Below are 19,222 nucleotides of genomic sequence, written 5' to 3'. Positions count from 1 at the left end.
TCAAAATCTCAAATTTCCAATGGAGTTTGCAACCATAATTACCAATTTAAATACATCATAAAAGTCTTAAATAGATAATTTAAAAGCAGTGTAAGAGAGGTAATCCAACATTGTACAACATTGTACAATTTTGTTTTTGGATTACCTCCCTTACACTGCTTTTAAATTGTCCATTTACCAGTAAACCCTTGTTTTTTCCCCTAATTCCTAAACGGTTTGAGCCATAACCCCCAAAGCCAATCCTAACCATCCCTTTGTGGTATGGAAACTTGTGGTATAATTTCAGAGAGATCCATACACTTAAACACAAGTTATTGTCTGGAAGTTACAAAAATGCTTATTTTTGGCCCCTTTTTGGCCACCAATTCATTAACTGTTGGTACCATAACCCCCAAAATTAATCCCAACCTTCCTTTTGTGGTATTGAACCTTATAGTAAAATTTCATAGAGATCCATTCACTTAAACTAAAGTTATTGTGCGAAAACCAATGTGTCTTCAGACTACGACGACGACGCCAACGTCATACCAATATACGACTGCAAAATTTTTTTGCGGTCATATAAAAAAAACTTTAGTATTAAAGCAATCATTTAACAATTATAATGAAGTTCATGCAAAAAGCCAACACCGCCCATCTTCTGTCAGATTTGCATCTTTTTCTTTCCGATTCTGACATTCGTAAGCAGGTCATTTGAGTTGTTGATTAAACATTTCTTAAATCTAAAATTAGGCACTGACTATTTTGCCGGCTCTAGTTAAGCAAAAGCCAATTTTGCCAGTAAAGAACGATTTTGTTTACAGATATACTACTTAAAGAACTGACTATTACATGTATTTCAAAAGCAAATTTAATTTAAAACATTTTTGATTTTGAAGCTATGTGATTGATTTTGTTAGAATGTATAATGTTTTATCAAATGTATATGCAATGAGATTGTAAACTTTTATTTGTTTACAAAATACAGTTAAATAAAATGCTCCACTGGGCGCAGCTTGATACAACCGCAGAGGTCGAACCCTGAAAAGTTGGGGCAAGTATGGACACAACATTCAAGCTTGATACAGCACTGAATTTGGATTGTGATTAAATATTTGACACATCATAGGTTTCTGACACAGAATGAATGTGGTCTAAGAACTTAAAAATTTTAATTAACCTATTCAAACCATATCATTATTATTTGCTTTTATATAAATCAGAAATAACCAATTTAAAATGGAAAATTTTAAAGAAAAAAAAAGGAAAAAAAAATCTCCCCCAAATTATTTGAACCCCCTTATGATTCATCACCCCAAACTCAATCCCAGCTTTCCCTTTGTGGTATGGTACCTTGCAGTACAATTTCAGAGAGATCCATACACTTGAACACAAGTTATTGTCTGGAAACTAGAAAAATGCTTGTTTTTTGGCCCCTTTTTGGCCCCAAATTCCTAAACATTTAGGGCAATAACCCCCAAACTCAAACCCAGATTTCCCTTTGTGATATGGAAATAAATAAAGATCCATACACTTACACACAAGTTATTGTCCTGAAACTAGAAAAATGCTTGTTTTTTGCCCCCTTTTTGGCCCCTAATTCCTAAAATTTTGAGGCAATTACCCCCAAAATCATTCCCAGCTTTCCCTTTGTGGTATGGTACATTGCAGTACAATTTCAGAGAGATCCATACACTTGAACACAAGTTATTGTCTGGAAACTAGAAAAATGCTTATTTTGGCCCCTTATTCCTAAAAGTTTTGGGCAATTACCCCCAAACTCAATTCAAGCTTTTCCTTTGTGATATGGAACCTTGTAGTACAATTTCAGAAAGATCCATAGACTTACACACAAGTTATTGTCATGAAACTAGAAAAATGCTTGTTTTTTTCCCCTTTTTTGGCCCCTAATTCCTAAAATTTTGAGGCAATTACCCCCAAAATCAATCCAAGCATTCCCTTTCTGATATGGAACTTTGCAGTACAATTTCAGAGAGATCCATACACTTGAACACAAGTTATTGTCATGAAACCAGAAACATGCTTGTTTTTTGCCCCTTTTTTGCCCCTAATTCCTAAAATTTTGAGGCAATTACCCCCAAAATCAATCCGAACCATCCCTTTGTGATATGGAACCTTGTGGTACAATGTCAGAGAGATCCATACACTAACACACAAGTTATGTCTGGAAGTTACAAAAATGCTTTTTTTTTTCCCCTTTTTGGCCTCTTATTCCTTAACTGTTTGTACCATAACCCCCAAAATCAATCCCAACCTTTCTTTTGTGGTATTGAATTCTTATAAGTTGACAATACACATTTTCGTAGTACTTTTCAAAAGTAAATATTAAATTTCACTCTTTAAAAAGAACCGGCAAAATAACAAATTCACTCGGCACCAGCTGAAAAGCCATTGCTATAGAAATATGCTATTTTGCAGGCTTTAATTAAGATATTTTAATTAGAACCAGCAAGACAGCATATTTTCTAATTTGGCGATACAGGCAAAATATCCACTACCCTAATTTTACCTTCCAAAATATTCATAAATCATTATCTGCAGTGAACATATCCTGTATTTGAAAGTTTCTGTCAATCTTTTTACCTCGGCTATCTCTTGGTTCTTCACCATGATTTAAAATACAGAAGCTTGCTAAAATTAATGTCAATTTGCACAAGTTTGATGTAAGTTTTATATGTCTGATGCAATGTTGACTTGTCCTGGAAAGACAGGTGAATAATTTGGCAAGTCCAGAGCCATCAAATTGCAGACTTGTCTTTGATAAAATGAAAAACATAATTGTAAAGTCTACAGTTTTCGAAAAGTTGACTTGTCCTGGACAAGTATTCATACATGAAATACATGTCTGCAGTTATCACAAGTAGACTCATTTCTGGATAAGCTGACAATCATAATTATAGCTATAATACTGTTGATTTGTGGGAGATAAGCTGTCATACATGGTCGGGTTGTTGTCTCTTTGACACATTCCCCATTTCCATTCTCAATTTTATATTATACTCAAGTCTACAGGTACTCATATGACTAAGTTGCATGGAAGGTTTCTTAAACAACAAAGAATGATTTATGGTAAACATCTTGATACGTGGAATTATGAAATGAAGATGAAAAATAACTGAGTTCCATATTCTTAAAAAATGTGAAAAACAATCCTCAATCAATTCCATAATAGCAAGTGAACAATTTCAGTATGTGTGCAATCTTTCTGTAATATTTCATGATACAGGATAAACTAGATATCATTGAGATAGGAGCCATCTCTGTGGGCCCCGCTGTGAATAATGTGTGGTAAAAAAAATTGTATCTTTATCATTGGACATGGGGTTGTCAACTGAAACCGAAGTTTATGACCTTGACCTTTGACCTAGGAAGTTGTACATAAATTATGACACACCCTCTGGTGTTGGTTTATATTAGGGATGTCAACTCGGTGAAGATTTACTGAGCGATAATCGATTACTCGCTCGGAAAAACATCTACAAAATGGAAACAGAAAATTAAACCCATTTTACGTATTGCGGGTCGTTGTCATATGGACGTTAAACCCTCAACATTATCTAAGACTAGATAATAGTGCCAGGAATTTTATACCATAATTAATAGCTCATTTACTACATGCACTAATTATGTAAACTGGCAATAATCTAATCAATTAATTAATAAACATCTATAGAAAAATGTTTACTCAAACAACAGTATTTGTGAATCTTAAAAAACACATTTAATGATCAACAAAGGGGTGATGATTAGAACTTACTGATGCCTTTAACCATTCTCGGAGGGTCGATACAAGGCAACGAATTTGTTCTTATTTAGAAATATCATCTTTTCAATTTTTTCTTGGACAAGTCGATTTCTCGATTTTGTTACGCAACTAACAGTCCTGCTGAGAAAAATATTTGCTCTGACAGTACAGAGATACTGGAATGACTAAAACACGATAAGCTAAAAGTGTAAACCTTGGAAAGGTGTTCTTGTTCATAGCCTTCCTCCGTTCGGAGGAATTTTAAATTACAACTAAAAGCAAACATTCGAAGCGTATTTTAATTTTGATTAAATTTGATTAATATTTAATTACCCGGGAGGCGCTCTAAATAAAAATATTTTTTTCTCTAAGAAGGCAACAACATTCTAACAGAAACCGATTAGTCGAGTATCATTGTCATTTTCGATACTCGGTACTACCGAGCGATACTCGAGTACTTGAGTACTCGAGGACATCCCTAGTTTATATACATGTCAAGTATAAACTTTGAAATCATAACGGTTCTCAAGATATAGAGCGGGCATGATTTTTACCATAGGACATGGTTTTTGACCTTGACCTTTGACCTAGGAAGTTGTACATACATTATGACACACCCTCTGGTGTTGGTTAATATAAATGTCAAGTATTAACTTTGAAATCATAACGGTTCTCTAGATATAGAGCGGACACAATTTGTTACGGACGGACACATCACTATAGGGTGTCTGCCATTCGGTGGGGCCCTTATAAAAGAATAATGTGCCTGAGGACAAGAATGCCCCCACTCAAGCTTTGCAATTTTATAAAGTTAAAAAGGAGTATAACTCTAGAGTGGTAAGTGACTCAATGCCTTAATTCGAACTCTGTCTGCTAGTTTTTTTTCTTAGCATTGTGTACGAGTTTCATGAAATTTAGCTGAGGAAAACTTAAGTTAGAGTGCAGGAATGAAAAATGGTACAGATGGACGGTCAAGGGTAAAAGAGAGGCGAAAGATACCAAAGGGACATTCAAAGTCCGAAGTCAAAAATTGACAATGCCATGGCTTAAAAGGAAAAAGACCAACAGACAAACAATAGTACACAAAACACAACATAGAAAACTAAAGACTGAGCAACACGAACCCCACCAAAAACTGGAGGTGATCTCAGGTGCTTCGGAATGGTAGGCAGATCCTGCTCCACATGTGGCACTCGTAATGTTGCTCATGTTAGTACAAACCCGGTAATAAGTCTTATTCGGTATACACTTGATGCCCCTTTGCCTACGGCGGGGCATAAAAATGAAGGAGAATTTAATCATTTAGTCAATGTCTTTAAAATATGTAAATTTTGATTTTTGTTTCAAAGTCTGGAAATGAGAAAAATGCCTCAATAATGCCTTAATAGCAGGTGCACAACTATATTTATGCAATCTTTCTTTTAAATTTCAAATATCTTCGCAGAATATTGGCCGAGGAGCTGATTACAAAAAGTAGGTGCAAATTTTTCCTCGCCTGCTTGCTATCATCATACTATCTGACAGATTTTCATTTTGTGCAACCCTGTCAAAATGGAAAAAGACAACCATGTCAAAAATTTGTAAGGGTTCCGCGGAACCCAGTGTCTCACCTACTTTTTCTGTTAATCACAGGCTCAACAAAAATGAGGAAGTAAATCAATAAAAATAATCCTCTTGATACTATCTTTTGATTGAAAGAAGCTTCTGTCCAAGTTTGGTAAAAATCCAGGATAGTTTATGAATCTAATAAATGTTTAAAACTTTAACTGCAGACTGAATGTAATGTTAACTGGAAGAAAACAAAATTTCCTTCTAGATACTAGCATTTGATCATAAACAAGCTTCTGTCCAAGTTTGGTTCAAATCCAAAATAGTATAAGAAAGTTATTAAAATTTTTAAAACTTTAACCACAGAGTGAATGTGTTGTTTCCTGGCAGAAAATCTAAGTCCATTTAAAAGTAAAATACGGAAAAAATGGATTTATTTTTTTACAAAATTTCCTTCTAGATACTAGCTTTTGATCATAAACAAGCTTCTGTCCAAGTTTGGTTCAAATCCAAAATAGTATAAGAAAGTTATTAAAATTTTAAAAACTTTAACCACAGAGTGAATGTAATGTTTCCTGGCAGAAAATCTAAGTCCATTTAAAAGTAAAATAAGGAAAAAATGGATTTTTTTTTTTTACAAAATTTACTTCTGGATACTATCTTATGATCATAAACAAGCTTCTGTCCAAGTTTGGTAGAAACCCAGGATAGTTTAAGAAAGTTATTAAAATTTTAAAAACTTTAACCACAGAGTGAATGTAATATTTCCCAGCAGAAAAACTAAGTCCATTTATAAATAAAATACGGAAAAAATGGAATTTTATTTTTACAAAATTTACTTCTGGATACTATCTTATGATCATAAACAAGCTTCTGTCCAAGTTTGGTAGAAATCCAGGATAGTTTAAGAAAGTTATTAAAATTTCAAAAACTTTAACCACAGAGTGAATATTTGTGGACGCCGCCGCCGCCGACGCTGACGGAATGTAGGATCGCTATGTCTCGCTTTTTCGACTAAAGTCGAAGGCTCGACAAAAATGACAAAAAAAGATATATTAAGGCCAATTAAAGTCTGAACATTTTTACTATCATTTACATTCTACAAAAACATTAAATTCTGATGAGAAATGAAGGCATGAGAGGGCTTTCAATGTTGATTTTCCATATCATTTTAAAACATTTCCAAGAGCACAATTAGTCTAATGTTTGATTTTTGTAAGTTTTTATGACCTTTCCCTTTTTGAACAGTATTTTTGTTACTACTTTTTTACCTACAAAAATACAGTGCTTCCAATGTTGAAAAGGTGAACAGACATCACTGTTTCTGTATCTTTCGTTTGCTTTGCTGGCATGGTGGCAAAAAGTATTTAACACAGAGCATTACTTCATTAGGTATATTTATTAAAAATATATATATACCACATAGCACACATCTATCAATAAAATATAATGTAAAAATATTTCAATTGAAAGACAGATTAATCAACAAAACTGTAATGTACTGACAAAAACAATATACTAAAGTTATACATTTTGTCTGATTGGGTATATCTTAAACAGCTATGTTATTCCATGTTCTACTATTTAACAAAACATAAGTGTTTATTAAAAGTGACATTTAGTTCTATTGTGTGTCTCATGCTTTAAAACTTTTAGGAGTGTACATGATATTTCAAGCAGGTACGAACAAAATGCAAATCACTAAATGAAAGTGCATTAGTATTATAATTTATACTGATTTTTCATATGAATCAAAAGCTCTCAATTTTTGAAACATTGAAAACGATTTACACTGTTTAGTGACAAGATTTTCATGATTATTTCCAACAAAGATGTGGAATGATAAAAAATACTAAACAGACAACAAAAATTACAACCTCCTAAAATAATACTGGGTAACATTTCACAAAACAATACAACAGGTTTTCCCTTTATATATCTTGTAAGTATATTTCAAATCACAAATATGATCTTCCAATAAGGTAAAATTATCATATCATATTATATAGTATAACACTATAAACATGTTTCAAATTTTAATGTAAACTTCATTAAGCAAAATGAAAGTGAATATGTTATGCTTTTAATTTACCTACTGAAGTTTGATAGATGTTTCAAACAAGTGTTTTTAAGAAATACTCAGAAATACACCCCTATTATTGACATTTTTACCTATTATGTCTGTTTGTTTTGTTCACACATTGTTGTCAATATAATGGAATTTTATGCGGCTGTCATACAAGTGAGAGGTTTAGCTAGCTTTAAAACCAGGTTTAATCCACCATTTTCTACATAAGAAAATGCCTGTACTCAGTCAGGAATATGACAGTTGTTTTCCATTCGTTTGATGTGTTTTATCTTTTGATTTTGCCAATTGTTAAGGGACTTTCCGTTTTGAATTTTCCTTCGAGTTCAGTATTTTTTCACTATTGAAAGATTATTAACTCACTCCTTTTTAAGTATAAATTTAAACATTTGTGAACACATTTAAGAAACAAGTATGTCACCTCAATACATTTTTACTTGAGTGTGTAGTAAACATCTATTTAGTAATGGGCAATGTGATACCCATGTGTAACCATACATTTTTACAGTCCAAAATAGCACAGCAGTATAAACTATAATAAAAAAAAATCAACAATAAATAAATTGAGACAGAATATTAACATTTATGTAACAAATATAACATTTTTCTATTTACCATTAAATGAATGAACAGTCAAGTGAGCAAATACAAGATGTTGTAAATCCAACAGTACAAAACCCTCATAGGTAGTAAAGTGAGTTAAAACACCCCCATTATACAACTTAAATTGTACAGGAAAAGCAATTGAGGTGGTTCTAAATTAATTAAATTATACTAGTTATATAAGCTTTTCTGAATTAAGTTTGTAAACCTACTTGGAAACAAAACTAGAACAATTTTAATCTTTAAAAAAGCTTTTTGCCTAACAGATACTTCATTTAACTTTTGGACAGGAAGAATATATTACAAATAGGTAATTGTCCATTAAAACCCAACATAAGTAAGCATATCTACTGTCTTTTAATTTGTTAGATTGCAATTTTTTTAACGAGGCTGTGCTTTAAAGACTCCAAAGTTACGGTTTCAAACTATATAACATAAACTTTAATTTTCTTAAACAACATCAGGAGCAGATACCTGACTTATCTAATCTTTTTCTGAGATTTTAGGAATGCAATGCCTCATGAGTAATATACTGGTAATAATGATTTTATAGGAACAGGTTTCTTTGGGAGCTTTTTAAATAAAATTTTATTTCCAAGAAATGACTCACAACTGTTCCAGAAATTTCTTAAAAATACATTTAAACGGCCCTTTATACATAATAATATGAGATCAGTAGTAGAAGAAGAGAAAATTACAGTATACATAAAAAAATATATCACAGACAAACATCAAATAAAACATTGCGACAGAAAAAATTGTGTCAAATTTCTTCTTTCAATAACTGTTTTTTTTTTTCAATGTCTTCATTTACCACTAAGATTAATTAAAACAAAAATACTCAGTTAAACAGAAGCATTGTTTATATATAAATAGAAACAATTGTATAAGAAAAACTGTTTGAAGAAATGTAACAGATAAGCATCAACACATTGTCATGTTTGGCAAAGAGATAAAAAAAAAAAACTTGTGACAGTGCCACATTGGTATTAAGCATTGACATACACATATATATATATATATATTGCTATGATAAATCAAATTATTATTAATGCCCGACATGAATTGCTCTGTGTGGTAACATAAATAACTCAAAAGAGACTTAAAGTGTGTATGAACCTCCTTATAATTAAAATTGATTTGTCATGTTGTTGTGCAATACAAAAAATGCCATGTTGTTCTATCTCTAGATTATAATTGTGTGAGAAATATTTCATAATTACATAGTCTAGTTTCTAAAAATATGTCATTGACACAATACAAAAATTAATGATATGGAATAGAAAACAGTTGGGAAAGATATCTTTGATGTCTTAAAGAAAGACATTCATCACATTATAAGCTGAGTTCAGATTCTTTTCAATTTTAAGTTATTTTCCATGAAGTTTTCATTGTTTAAAGGAAAACCTTCAAGAGTTTTCAAAAATGATTTTTGTGACAACTCATGAAAAATTACTTCAAAATATTGAACTAATATGATGTTTACACTATATTTCATAATATAAACTAAAATTTTAACTTTCAACAAATGTTCATTTGTTTGCATACACAATATGAAAATAGTAAATTGAATGTAAAATGCTAATAGACAAAATGATGACAAATTCATGTTTTACAGTAAATGTCTAAAAATGCCTATAATTCATCATATTTTATAAATCTATGGCGTCTGTATCAACCTTTGTCATGTTAACTGAGAGATAAGATTTGATTCCTCTTCAATCAATGTCCATCAAAGTTAACCTTGTCTGCAAAGTAAGAAGATAACAAGGAAATTAGACATCTTGTGAATGTCTGTGTGTCATCATGTTCTTCCATTTATAAAATAAATGGAGAATGTGTCCAATTGACACAAATGATGCCCCCTTTGCATATAACGTTATAAAGGGACATAACTAGAGAACTGTAAAAGTGACACCACCCAAATTAAAACTCTATATGTGTTGTATGGTAAAAAGCATTGTGTGTAAGTTTCATAACATTTGGGTGAGGCAAAATAAAGTTAGAGAACAGAAACGAAAAATTCAGCAATTTTACCATTTTAAAGAGCATAACTCTAGAACCGTAAAAGTGATGCCACAAATTTATACTGGATCTGTGTTTTGTGTGTATAACATTTGGTTGAGGCAAACTATAGTTAGAGAACAGAAACTTATTTTGGGACGTACAGACGGACAAAGGTAACACTTAATGCCCCAAACGCCGCCACCACAGGGGCATAAAAATATTAACAACACTTTTGATTTTGGTGGCTGTAAACTATATTTGTTTTTGTTTATTGTTGTAGTATCAATCAGGCCAGTGGTTTTCTTTTTTGAGTTGATTTATGTTGTCACACCTGGGCCTTTTATAGCATAATATACATTATGGGTTTTGCCCATTAGTTAAAAAAGTATGCCTGTGCTTATTCTTAAGTTTATATTTGTGATGAAAAGGTAAACAGTAAATAAAGACCTAAAATGATAGTAAACCATAAAAAATAAGGAGATGTGGTGTGATTGCCAATGAGAAAAATATCCTCCAAACGCCAAATTTTGTAAACTAAAGGTCACTGTATTGTTCATAGTTCAATAATGTGTGACTGTATATACTATATGCTCACACACTATTTACCAAAAGAATGTTTCAGAAAAGAAATAAATTAGTGAATGAGGTCCCTAATTAAGAATACTTACCCCTGTTTCAGTAAAAACAAAACAAGCATCATCATCATTCCCTAAACCATCCTCATTTGAATCAATATCCAATAATGGGTCATCATCATCCTCTTCTACCTCCTCTATGGTAGTTCTACCAGTTGATCTATGACCTCTTATCTTCTTAACTGAATCATTTTGCTCAACAAGTTCAACTTGTTGTTTTACAAAATTTATAAACACCTGAAATATCAATCAGATCATAAAACAAGATGAACTTTTTTTTGGCATATCTTGACAAGAGTCTAGAAGGTTGCAGTCCCATAGGATATTTCACAAATATTAGTACCAGTTTACATACTGTCATGTTCACCTATGCAAAATTTATGTCATGTTCACTTATGCAAAACATAAACTTAAGCACATTAATGCCCCTAAAGGTGTTTAAATTATACTTAAAATGTCTGCTACCTACTTACAAAATCTTATGTTACTTTCCCCTCTAATTGCGCAAAACTCCAAATAAATGTAAATTAAAAACTGAACAAGATCTTAGCAAGTCTTTGATGAAAATCTTTTTTTAGTTAAAAATTCAAAAGTTAAGTACCAAATGTTCATCTTTACTTTCTAGAGAACCTCTTCCAAATTAAACAATTATGGAGTAAATAATGAAGGTACAAAGATCTTACATTATCTAACGTATTCTGGCTAACAGAATAATCTTCTATATCCAGGTCTTTTTCAATTTCCTCCATCTTTCTGAAGATATCTCCCACAGTCACTTGATCTATCCCAATACCATATTGTAACATGTTAAAGTGGTGCTCCTATTAGTATAAACAAACATTCATGTAAAATTAACACTCCATACATTCACTCATTACTGCTTACATTTAAGTTTTATTGATGTTGAAAGGACAAAAAGCATTCTATGCGGTATGGGTTTTGCTGATTGTTGAAGACCATACTGTGACCTATCAAAGCTAATTTCTACCTCATTTAGTCTCATATGGAGAGTTGTCTCAATGGCAATCATACCAAATCTTCTTATTTTTATAAAGTACTAGTGACACCAAGGAGCCTAAATAGCTCAACCTGGTAAAAATATGAAACATTAAAATCATTAGCAACAATCATGTCAGTAGCCTGTAATTCATTTGTCTTTGGTAGTTGACTGCCATATTGTTTTATGTTTATTGTTTTTAGTATAAAACAGATTGACAGATGCAAACTGATGACAAAAGCCCGCATGGCCAATTAGGCCAGGTGAGCAAAAATTGACAGCTGACATATTGTTATGACACTATTTTATTGTTGTAGACTGTACATGTACTTGCCTATGGTTTTACTGTTTTAAGGGTTGCTGTTATATTGATGTACCACCCTCATCACTTTTGCCTATGGTTTTACTGTTTTGAGGGTTGCTGTTATATTGATGTACCACCCTCATCACTTTTGCCTATGGTTTTACTGTTTTAAGGGTTGCTGTTATATTGATGTACCACCCTCATCACTTTTTATTCATAACTAAATCTGTTTTTATTGTCAATAGATAATCTCATATATCATGAAAAATATGAATTTGATGTTATAATAACTCTGCAGTTTTGAGAATTAGTTTCAATATTCTCTCTTTTCAACAAATTGAGATCTGACACTGAATTTAAATTTTTATTCTCCTCTTTCCAATTCTGACCCCTTTTTTTGCTTTGTTTTACAAATAATTCAAATGTCAAATACTGAAAATTGTCTATTTTGCTGTAACAGCTACCGTCAGTACTGATGTAAAACTCATATATTAAAGGAGTTTGTTGGCAAACACTTCAGGGAAATTTACAATTTGGAATTTTTTCCTTGAAAAATGTATTTGTTAAAACAAGATTTACCTTAAGAACAGCTTCAGCAAGATTTCTTCGAATATAATTTTCCACCATCTGTTTTGATCTTTCATAATTTGGTCCCTTTAGACGAATAGAGAATGTATATCCATCACCAAATCTGTTCTTTAAATGTTGTATACTACCCAGACATCGGAAATTTCCATTCACCATAATGGCAAGACGTGAGCAAAGAGCTTCACACTCCTCCATACTATAACACAATAAACTTATTCAACTTACAGCAATTGATTAATATTCTAATTACATTAAAGATGAATAAATATTTCAAACTAAACAAGCATTCTGAGAGTATTGCATGGCAATACATAGTCCCCTACCGGGTAAAAATTCATTATACTGGAACAAAATGCTAACTTGTTCTATAACTTGTCATGGTGTAAACAAATGAAAATATCAGGTAAATATTTTCAAGCATGACTAAAAACAGTGTGGAAAACGGATTATATGAGTGAATTTTTTAAGTCCAAGGACCATAACTCTGCACAAAATCATCAGACTGAAACAAAAATTTGAACTTGATCTGTAACTTGTCAATGTTGTCATGATAAAACTATATACCAATTATCAATCAATATCTTCAAGCATGATGAAAAAAATGTGTGGAAAACACTCTTTACATTAGATATGATTAATAGTTCTCTAAAATAAGATATGATGTAATACAATGTATATCTATTTTCAAATTATAATCAAATATAATTAATAGTTCCAAATATTTTTTCTTTCATTTGTCACAAACTAATTTAGATTTGTAACTTATCTATAAAATGTCAACAACTTTTATCTATACACAATGTAATGTAATGAAATATATACCTTAATAAAAATACATTATTATCTTATTAAAGGATTTCACTTCATTTTTTTTTTATATATATAGCATTCACAAAATTATTTTATACAAAATAACAAACACTTCAAACAATTTACCAAAGAATGTCATTTAAAAAATCAGTTATCTCTCTTTGTACAGTATTATGGTTTAACATACAAAATGTAGTACTCTAACATTAGATATGGACCATGATAACTCTGGACTAAATCATCAGATCAGAACAAAATTCAAACTTGATCTATAACTTGTCATGATAAAACTATATACCAAATATCAAATCAATATCTTCAAGAATGAAGAAAAAAAGTGTGGAAAACTGACTTGCCGGACTGAAGGATGGACAGACGGACAGAGTGCAAACCTAAAATGTCAATAACTTTTATCTATACACAATGTAATGTATTGAAATATATACATTAATAAAAATAGATTATTATCTAATTAAAGGATTTCTCTTCATAATTTTTTTTTATATCTATAGCATTCAGAAAATTAGTTTATACTAAATAACAAACAAACCTGCCAAAAAATTCTTCAAATAATTTAACAAAGAATGTCTTTTAAAAAATGAGTTATCTCCCTTTGTACAGAAATATGGTTTAACATAGTACTCTAACATTACATATGGTCCAGAGTTATGGTCCATAACTCTGGACTAAATTATCAGACCGGAACAAAATTCGAACTTGATCTATAACTTGTCAAAACAAAACTATATACTAAATATCAAATCAATATCTTCAAGAACGAAGTGTGGAAAGCTGATTTGCCGGACTGACGGTTGGACAGACGGACAGATGGACAGACAGACAGACAGACGGAGTGCAAACCTAAAGTCCCCTTCGACTTCGTCGGCAGGGGACTAATAACCCCTAAGGATAGTTCAATTCAATCACTGTTAATTCAGAAATTATTGTCAGGTTTCTATTAATGCGAATAATGCACTAGATGTGAATCAAATAATAAGAACTCACATTCCAATATCTTACACATATATTTGTATGATGGTTTTCTTGAAATCACAATAATTAATCTGGCATTTTTGTCCATTCTTCAAAAATCGTAATAATATACACACACAATAATTTCTGAATTTATAGTAACTTATTTTCAATATTACTTATATTATACTTATCTTGAAAAAAGAATGAAAAATGGACTTTCCATTCTCAATTTTATTGTTCATTCAAATATGCATGTAAACTAGGATCTAAATAAAATTAATCAATGGGTCAGCAAGAATTATCCCAGAAAGAAATTTACACTATAAGGCTTTCTCATTCACAAGCTTTATACCAATAGTTTTAATAACTAGAGGCTCTCAAGAGCCTGTGTTGCTCACCTCTATTTGCTGATGCTTTGGAAATCATGTAAAATAAGGTTAAAATCATAATTAATAGTATTATTTTTAGATATCATAATGATATCTAAGATAATAACAAAAAACTGCAAAATTTCTGTAAAATTACTAACTCAAGGGGCAGCAACCCAAAAACAGGTTGTCGGATTCGTCTGAAAATTTCAGGGCAGATAAATCTAAATCTGATGAACATTTTTGTCACATGTCAGATTTGCTCTAAATGCTTAAGTTTCAAAGACATAAACCAAAAACTGCATTTTACCCCAGGCCCTATGTTCTATTTTTAACCATGTCGGCCATGATGGTTGGAAGGCGGGGTCATCGGACAAATTTTTTAAACTAGATACCCTAATAATGATTATGGCCAAGTATGGTTAAATTTGTCTCAGTAGTTTCAGAGAAGAAGATTTTTGTAAAATATTACAAAAATTTACAAAAAATTGTTAAAAATTGACTATAAAGGGCAATAACTCCTAAAGGGGTCGACAACGGGTTGTCAGATTTGTCTGAAAATTTCAGGGCAGATGGATCCTGATCTGATAATCAGTTTTACCCTATGTCAGATTTACTCTAAATGCTTTGGTTTCTATTTTTAGCCATGGCGGCCATCTTGGTTTGTTGGCGGGGTCATCGGACACATTTTTAAACTAGATACCCTAATGATAATTGTGGCCAAGTTTGGTTAAATTTGGCCCAGTGGTTTCAGAGGAGAAGATTTTTGTAAAAGCTAACGACGACGACGGAAGACGGACGCCAAGTGATGAGAAAAGCTCACTTGGCCCTTTGGGCCAGGTGAGCTAAAAATAAGAAGATGTGGTATAATTGCCAATATGATAACTCTCCACTAGGGACCAATTGACGTAAAAGTTAACAACTATAGGTCACTGTTTGTTTATCTTTGTCATCACTGCTCACTTCAGCTGCAGTAAGACAACACTATAAACACAAACATAGCTGCTTTAGTATTATACTTGCCTGTGAGAAGTAAGCACAACTGATCTACCATCTTTTACCAGACTTAATATTAGATCCCACAAAAATCTTCTGGAATATGGATCCATTCCTGTGGTTGGTTCATCCTGTAATAATTATAACCACTATTACTGTCAGGATAACTAAGTGTTCATTCCTAGGGGTGCATATCATTTAAACTTCAAAATTCATTTTATAACATATGTTTCATACTTTTTTCTGTATTCTATTCTGATTCAAATGTAAACTTAATAAACTGCTTCGCCGAGGGCAGCTGGATACGACCGCAGAGGTCTAACCCTCAACAGTTGGGGCAAAAATGGACACAATATTCAAGCTTGATACAGGTCTGAATTTGGATTGTAATTAAATATTTGACACATTATAGGTTTCTGACACAGAATAAATGTAGTCAAAGAACTTGAAATTGGTTGTATGATTTGGATTTATATTCAACTGAAGATTTCTTGCTGTTGTGCAATACACTGTGCTGTTGCTCAATACTTAGTAAATCTGTAGACTATATACAAAGAATTAGCAAAAAAAATTGTGACCCCCAATTTTTTTCTTTGGAAAATTGACAATTTCTTAAATCTTGAGGGAAAAAAATTGACCCCCCCAAAAAAATTTTGTTTTACCCCCCTTAAAAAAAAACAATATTTGAAGAGAATTTTCTTTTGAGGAAAAAAATTCTCCCCCCCCTAAAAAAAAAATTTTTTACCTTCCAAAAAATTAATTTTGAAGAAATTTTCTTTTTGTAAAATGTGGTACAAATTAAGAGACATCCATACACTTAAACACAAGTTATTGTCTGAAAACTAGAAAAATGCTTGTTTTAGACCCTTTTTGGCCCCTAATTCCTGAACGGTTTGGGCAATTACCCCCAAAATGAATCCCATCTTCTACTTGTGGTATTGAACCTTGTAGTACAATTTCAGAGCAATCAAAATACTTATACACAAGTTATTGTCCTGAAACTAGAAAAATGCTTGTTTTGGCCCCTATTTGGCCCCTAATTCCTAAACGGTTGGGACCATCACCCCTAAAAACAATCCCAACCTTCCTTTTGTGGTATTGAACCTTTTGATTAAATTTCATAGAGATCCATACACTTAAACTAAAGTTATTATCCGGAAACCAAATGTCTTCGGACGACGCTGACGACGACGTGATACCAATATACGACCACAATATTTTTTTGCGGTCGTATCAAAACTTCAATATAAAAAATATTGTGCATCAGAATTAAAAATATAAATAAAAGCAAGTTGAAACTGTTGTATAAGATGTCACTATTACTAGAACCTTATGATTATTTTAAATTGCTATATTCATGTTATACATAATGCACAACACGAGTCACTTCATTTCAATCTGAAGACAAACTCTCATTTTATACAAGTTATTAACTTACCATAAATATAATAGGTGGATGACCAATCAAGGCTATTGCTGTCGATAATTTGCGTTTATTTCCACCACTATATGTACCAGAAGGCTTATCGGCATCTTTTGTCAAACATAGTTTCCTTACTGCCCATTCTACAACCTGGCATAAAAAGATTAATGGTTATTTCATTGATTGTTCACATATTTCTTTCTTGTGACAGAATGCATGTGAACATTAAGATGTCATTTGGAATTTAACCAGGCTACTATCTCATTGACATAAACCCCACATTTACTTTTACTCATATCATAAAGATAAAAAAAAATTTAAGGCAAAATAACTCCAGCAAACATGATGTTGAACAAAACTAAACAAATTATTCTACAAAGTACTGAATCTATTAGCAAAAATTCTTGTTTTGGACAGAGATTACTTCTGTATACAGCCAGGGGCCATAACTCCTATAAATTTTTACAATAAAAGGGATGACAAAAATTATCAACTAAACATCATTACTGCCCAAGTTTATTATCAGTAAAATCAATGGATAAAACACCTTTGGAGAGTTGGAACAACAAAGGCTATGTAGATAAGTGTATAAAGTGTTTATGGTCAATCAACTCGAAAATTCTTGACTGTCAAATGGTAGAAAAACTTGACCAAATGTTCTACCATATAGGAGAGGTATCACAAAACAAAACCCCAAAAAAACACTGAGGTGTGGAAAGTTCAAAGAATACAAACTGTGAGACATGCAACCATTTTTACAATGTCACTCGTTTGAGATGAAGCAGGGGACAATGAATTCATTGTAAAGATACTCAAAATTAATAACCCCACTGAAAATAAGAACGTCATTAAAGTTTAACATTATACCTCACAACTGTCTTGTTTGATACAAATATAACATAAATTAGTTTCTTTAAGATTTACCTTGTTTTCATCAGTTGGAGGAATACCCCTTAGTCTGGCATACAATCGTAGATGTTCTCTTCCTGTTAATTCATCAAACAGTGCATCAAACTGGGGACAATAACCAATGCTCTGTTGTACTTGCAGTAATTCTTTTAAAATACTAAATCAAGAAATTTACAAGATTAATATCATTATAAAACATGAACAAGAGTGCACACGCTGAAATGTCTTTTACTACAAGTTTTACATAAACTAAACATTATTAATGATCCATTACAGTGGGTTCAAAGGCTAGATAAACCCTACCAGACAGACATGTACACCTTACAAGCATTCCACATACCAAATATAGTTAACCTATTGGTTATAATATCCAAGGTACAGACCAAACCATGAAGACTTTACATTAACCAATGAACCATGCAAATTTAGCCAAATTGAAGTGTTTCTAAAAAGCAGAGATACCTATCAGCATAAAACAAAAAACTCTCAGTCATCAAAACCTTATTCATTATTATTGATTCATTTAAACTCTTTTACTGCTTGAACATAACTATAACAAAAACTAAGTTTCTGAATTTACTTATATCTTTTTACTGTGGTTATTAATTTTATATCAATTTTGGTTATATCAAGCTCCTCATCTATTCAAGTAGTTATACATCATGGGCCTCAAAATTTGTTGGTTCAATCATTCCTGATTTAGATAACTCCATAGAAAAGCACCTTTGAATGCACTGACTTTATAAAGTATTATTTTCATTCTAATTACATTTCAATGTACTGAACAACTTTGTATTCTAAATGTTCTGAACACCTTTGTATTTTAAATGTACTGAACACCTTTGTATTCTAAATGTTCTGAACACCTTTGTATTTTATATGTACTTAACACCTTTGTATTCTAAATGTTCTGAACACATTTGTAATTCACATGTACTGAACACCTTTGTATTCTAAATGTACTGAACACTTTTGTATTATAAATGTTCTGAACACCTTTGTATTCTATATGTACTCAACACCTTTGTATTCTAAATGTTCTGAACACATTTGTATTCAAAGGTACAGAATACCTTTGTAATCCAAATGTATTGAACATCTTTGTAATCTAAATGTACTGAACACATTTGTATTCAAAGTGTACTGAACACCTTTGTATTCTAAATGTACTGAACACCTTTGTAATCTAAATGTTCTGAACACCTTTGTATTCTAAATGTACTGAACA

At 31.7% G+C, this 19,222-nt stretch overlaps 2 protein-coding genes across 8 annotated transcripts in view; one reads left to right on the top strand and one right to left on the bottom strand.

Annotated features, from left to right (window-relative positions):
• LOC127728572 (uncharacterized) overlaps positions 1-19,222 on the top strand; it is an 879,051-nt gene that overhangs the window by 120,624 nt on the left and 739,205 nt on the right. The gene's annotated exons all lie outside the window — the stretch shown is intronic.
• Positions 6,674-19,222, bottom strand: part of LOC127728565 (ATP-binding cassette sub-family A member 2-like) — a 110,309-nt gene continuing 97,760 nt past the window's right edge. For both annotated transcript variants that reach the window (XM_052236031.1, XM_052236032.1), the window contains exons 44-50: positions 18,010-18,151; positions 17,101-17,235; positions 15,690-15,793; positions 12,505-12,709; positions 11,308-11,445; positions 10,658-10,861; positions 6,674-9,730 (exon numbers count right to left, since the gene is read on the bottom strand). In XM_052236031.1, coding sequence (XP_052091991.1) covers positions 9,701-9,730; positions 10,658-10,861; positions 11,308-11,445; positions 12,505-12,709; positions 15,690-15,793; positions 17,101-17,235; positions 18,010-18,151 — 958 coding nt within the window. In that variant the 3' untranslated portion in view covers positions 6,674-9,700. The remainder of the gene's footprint in view (positions 9,731-10,657; positions 10,862-11,307; positions 11,446-12,504; positions 12,710-15,689; positions 15,794-17,100; positions 17,236-18,009; positions 18,152-19,222) is intronic.

Source organism: Mytilus californianus, unplaced genomic scaffold, assembly GCF_021869535.1.
Source record: "Mytilus californianus isolate M0D057914Y unplaced genomic scaffold, xbMytCali1.0.p SCAF_2, whole genome shotgun sequence".
Taxonomy (NCBI): Eukaryota; Metazoa; Mollusca; class Bivalvia; order Mytilida; family Mytilidae; genus Mytilus; species Mytilus californianus.
Note: the sequence above shows the minus strand (reverse complement) of the source record. Positions and strands in the feature narration are given on the sequence as shown.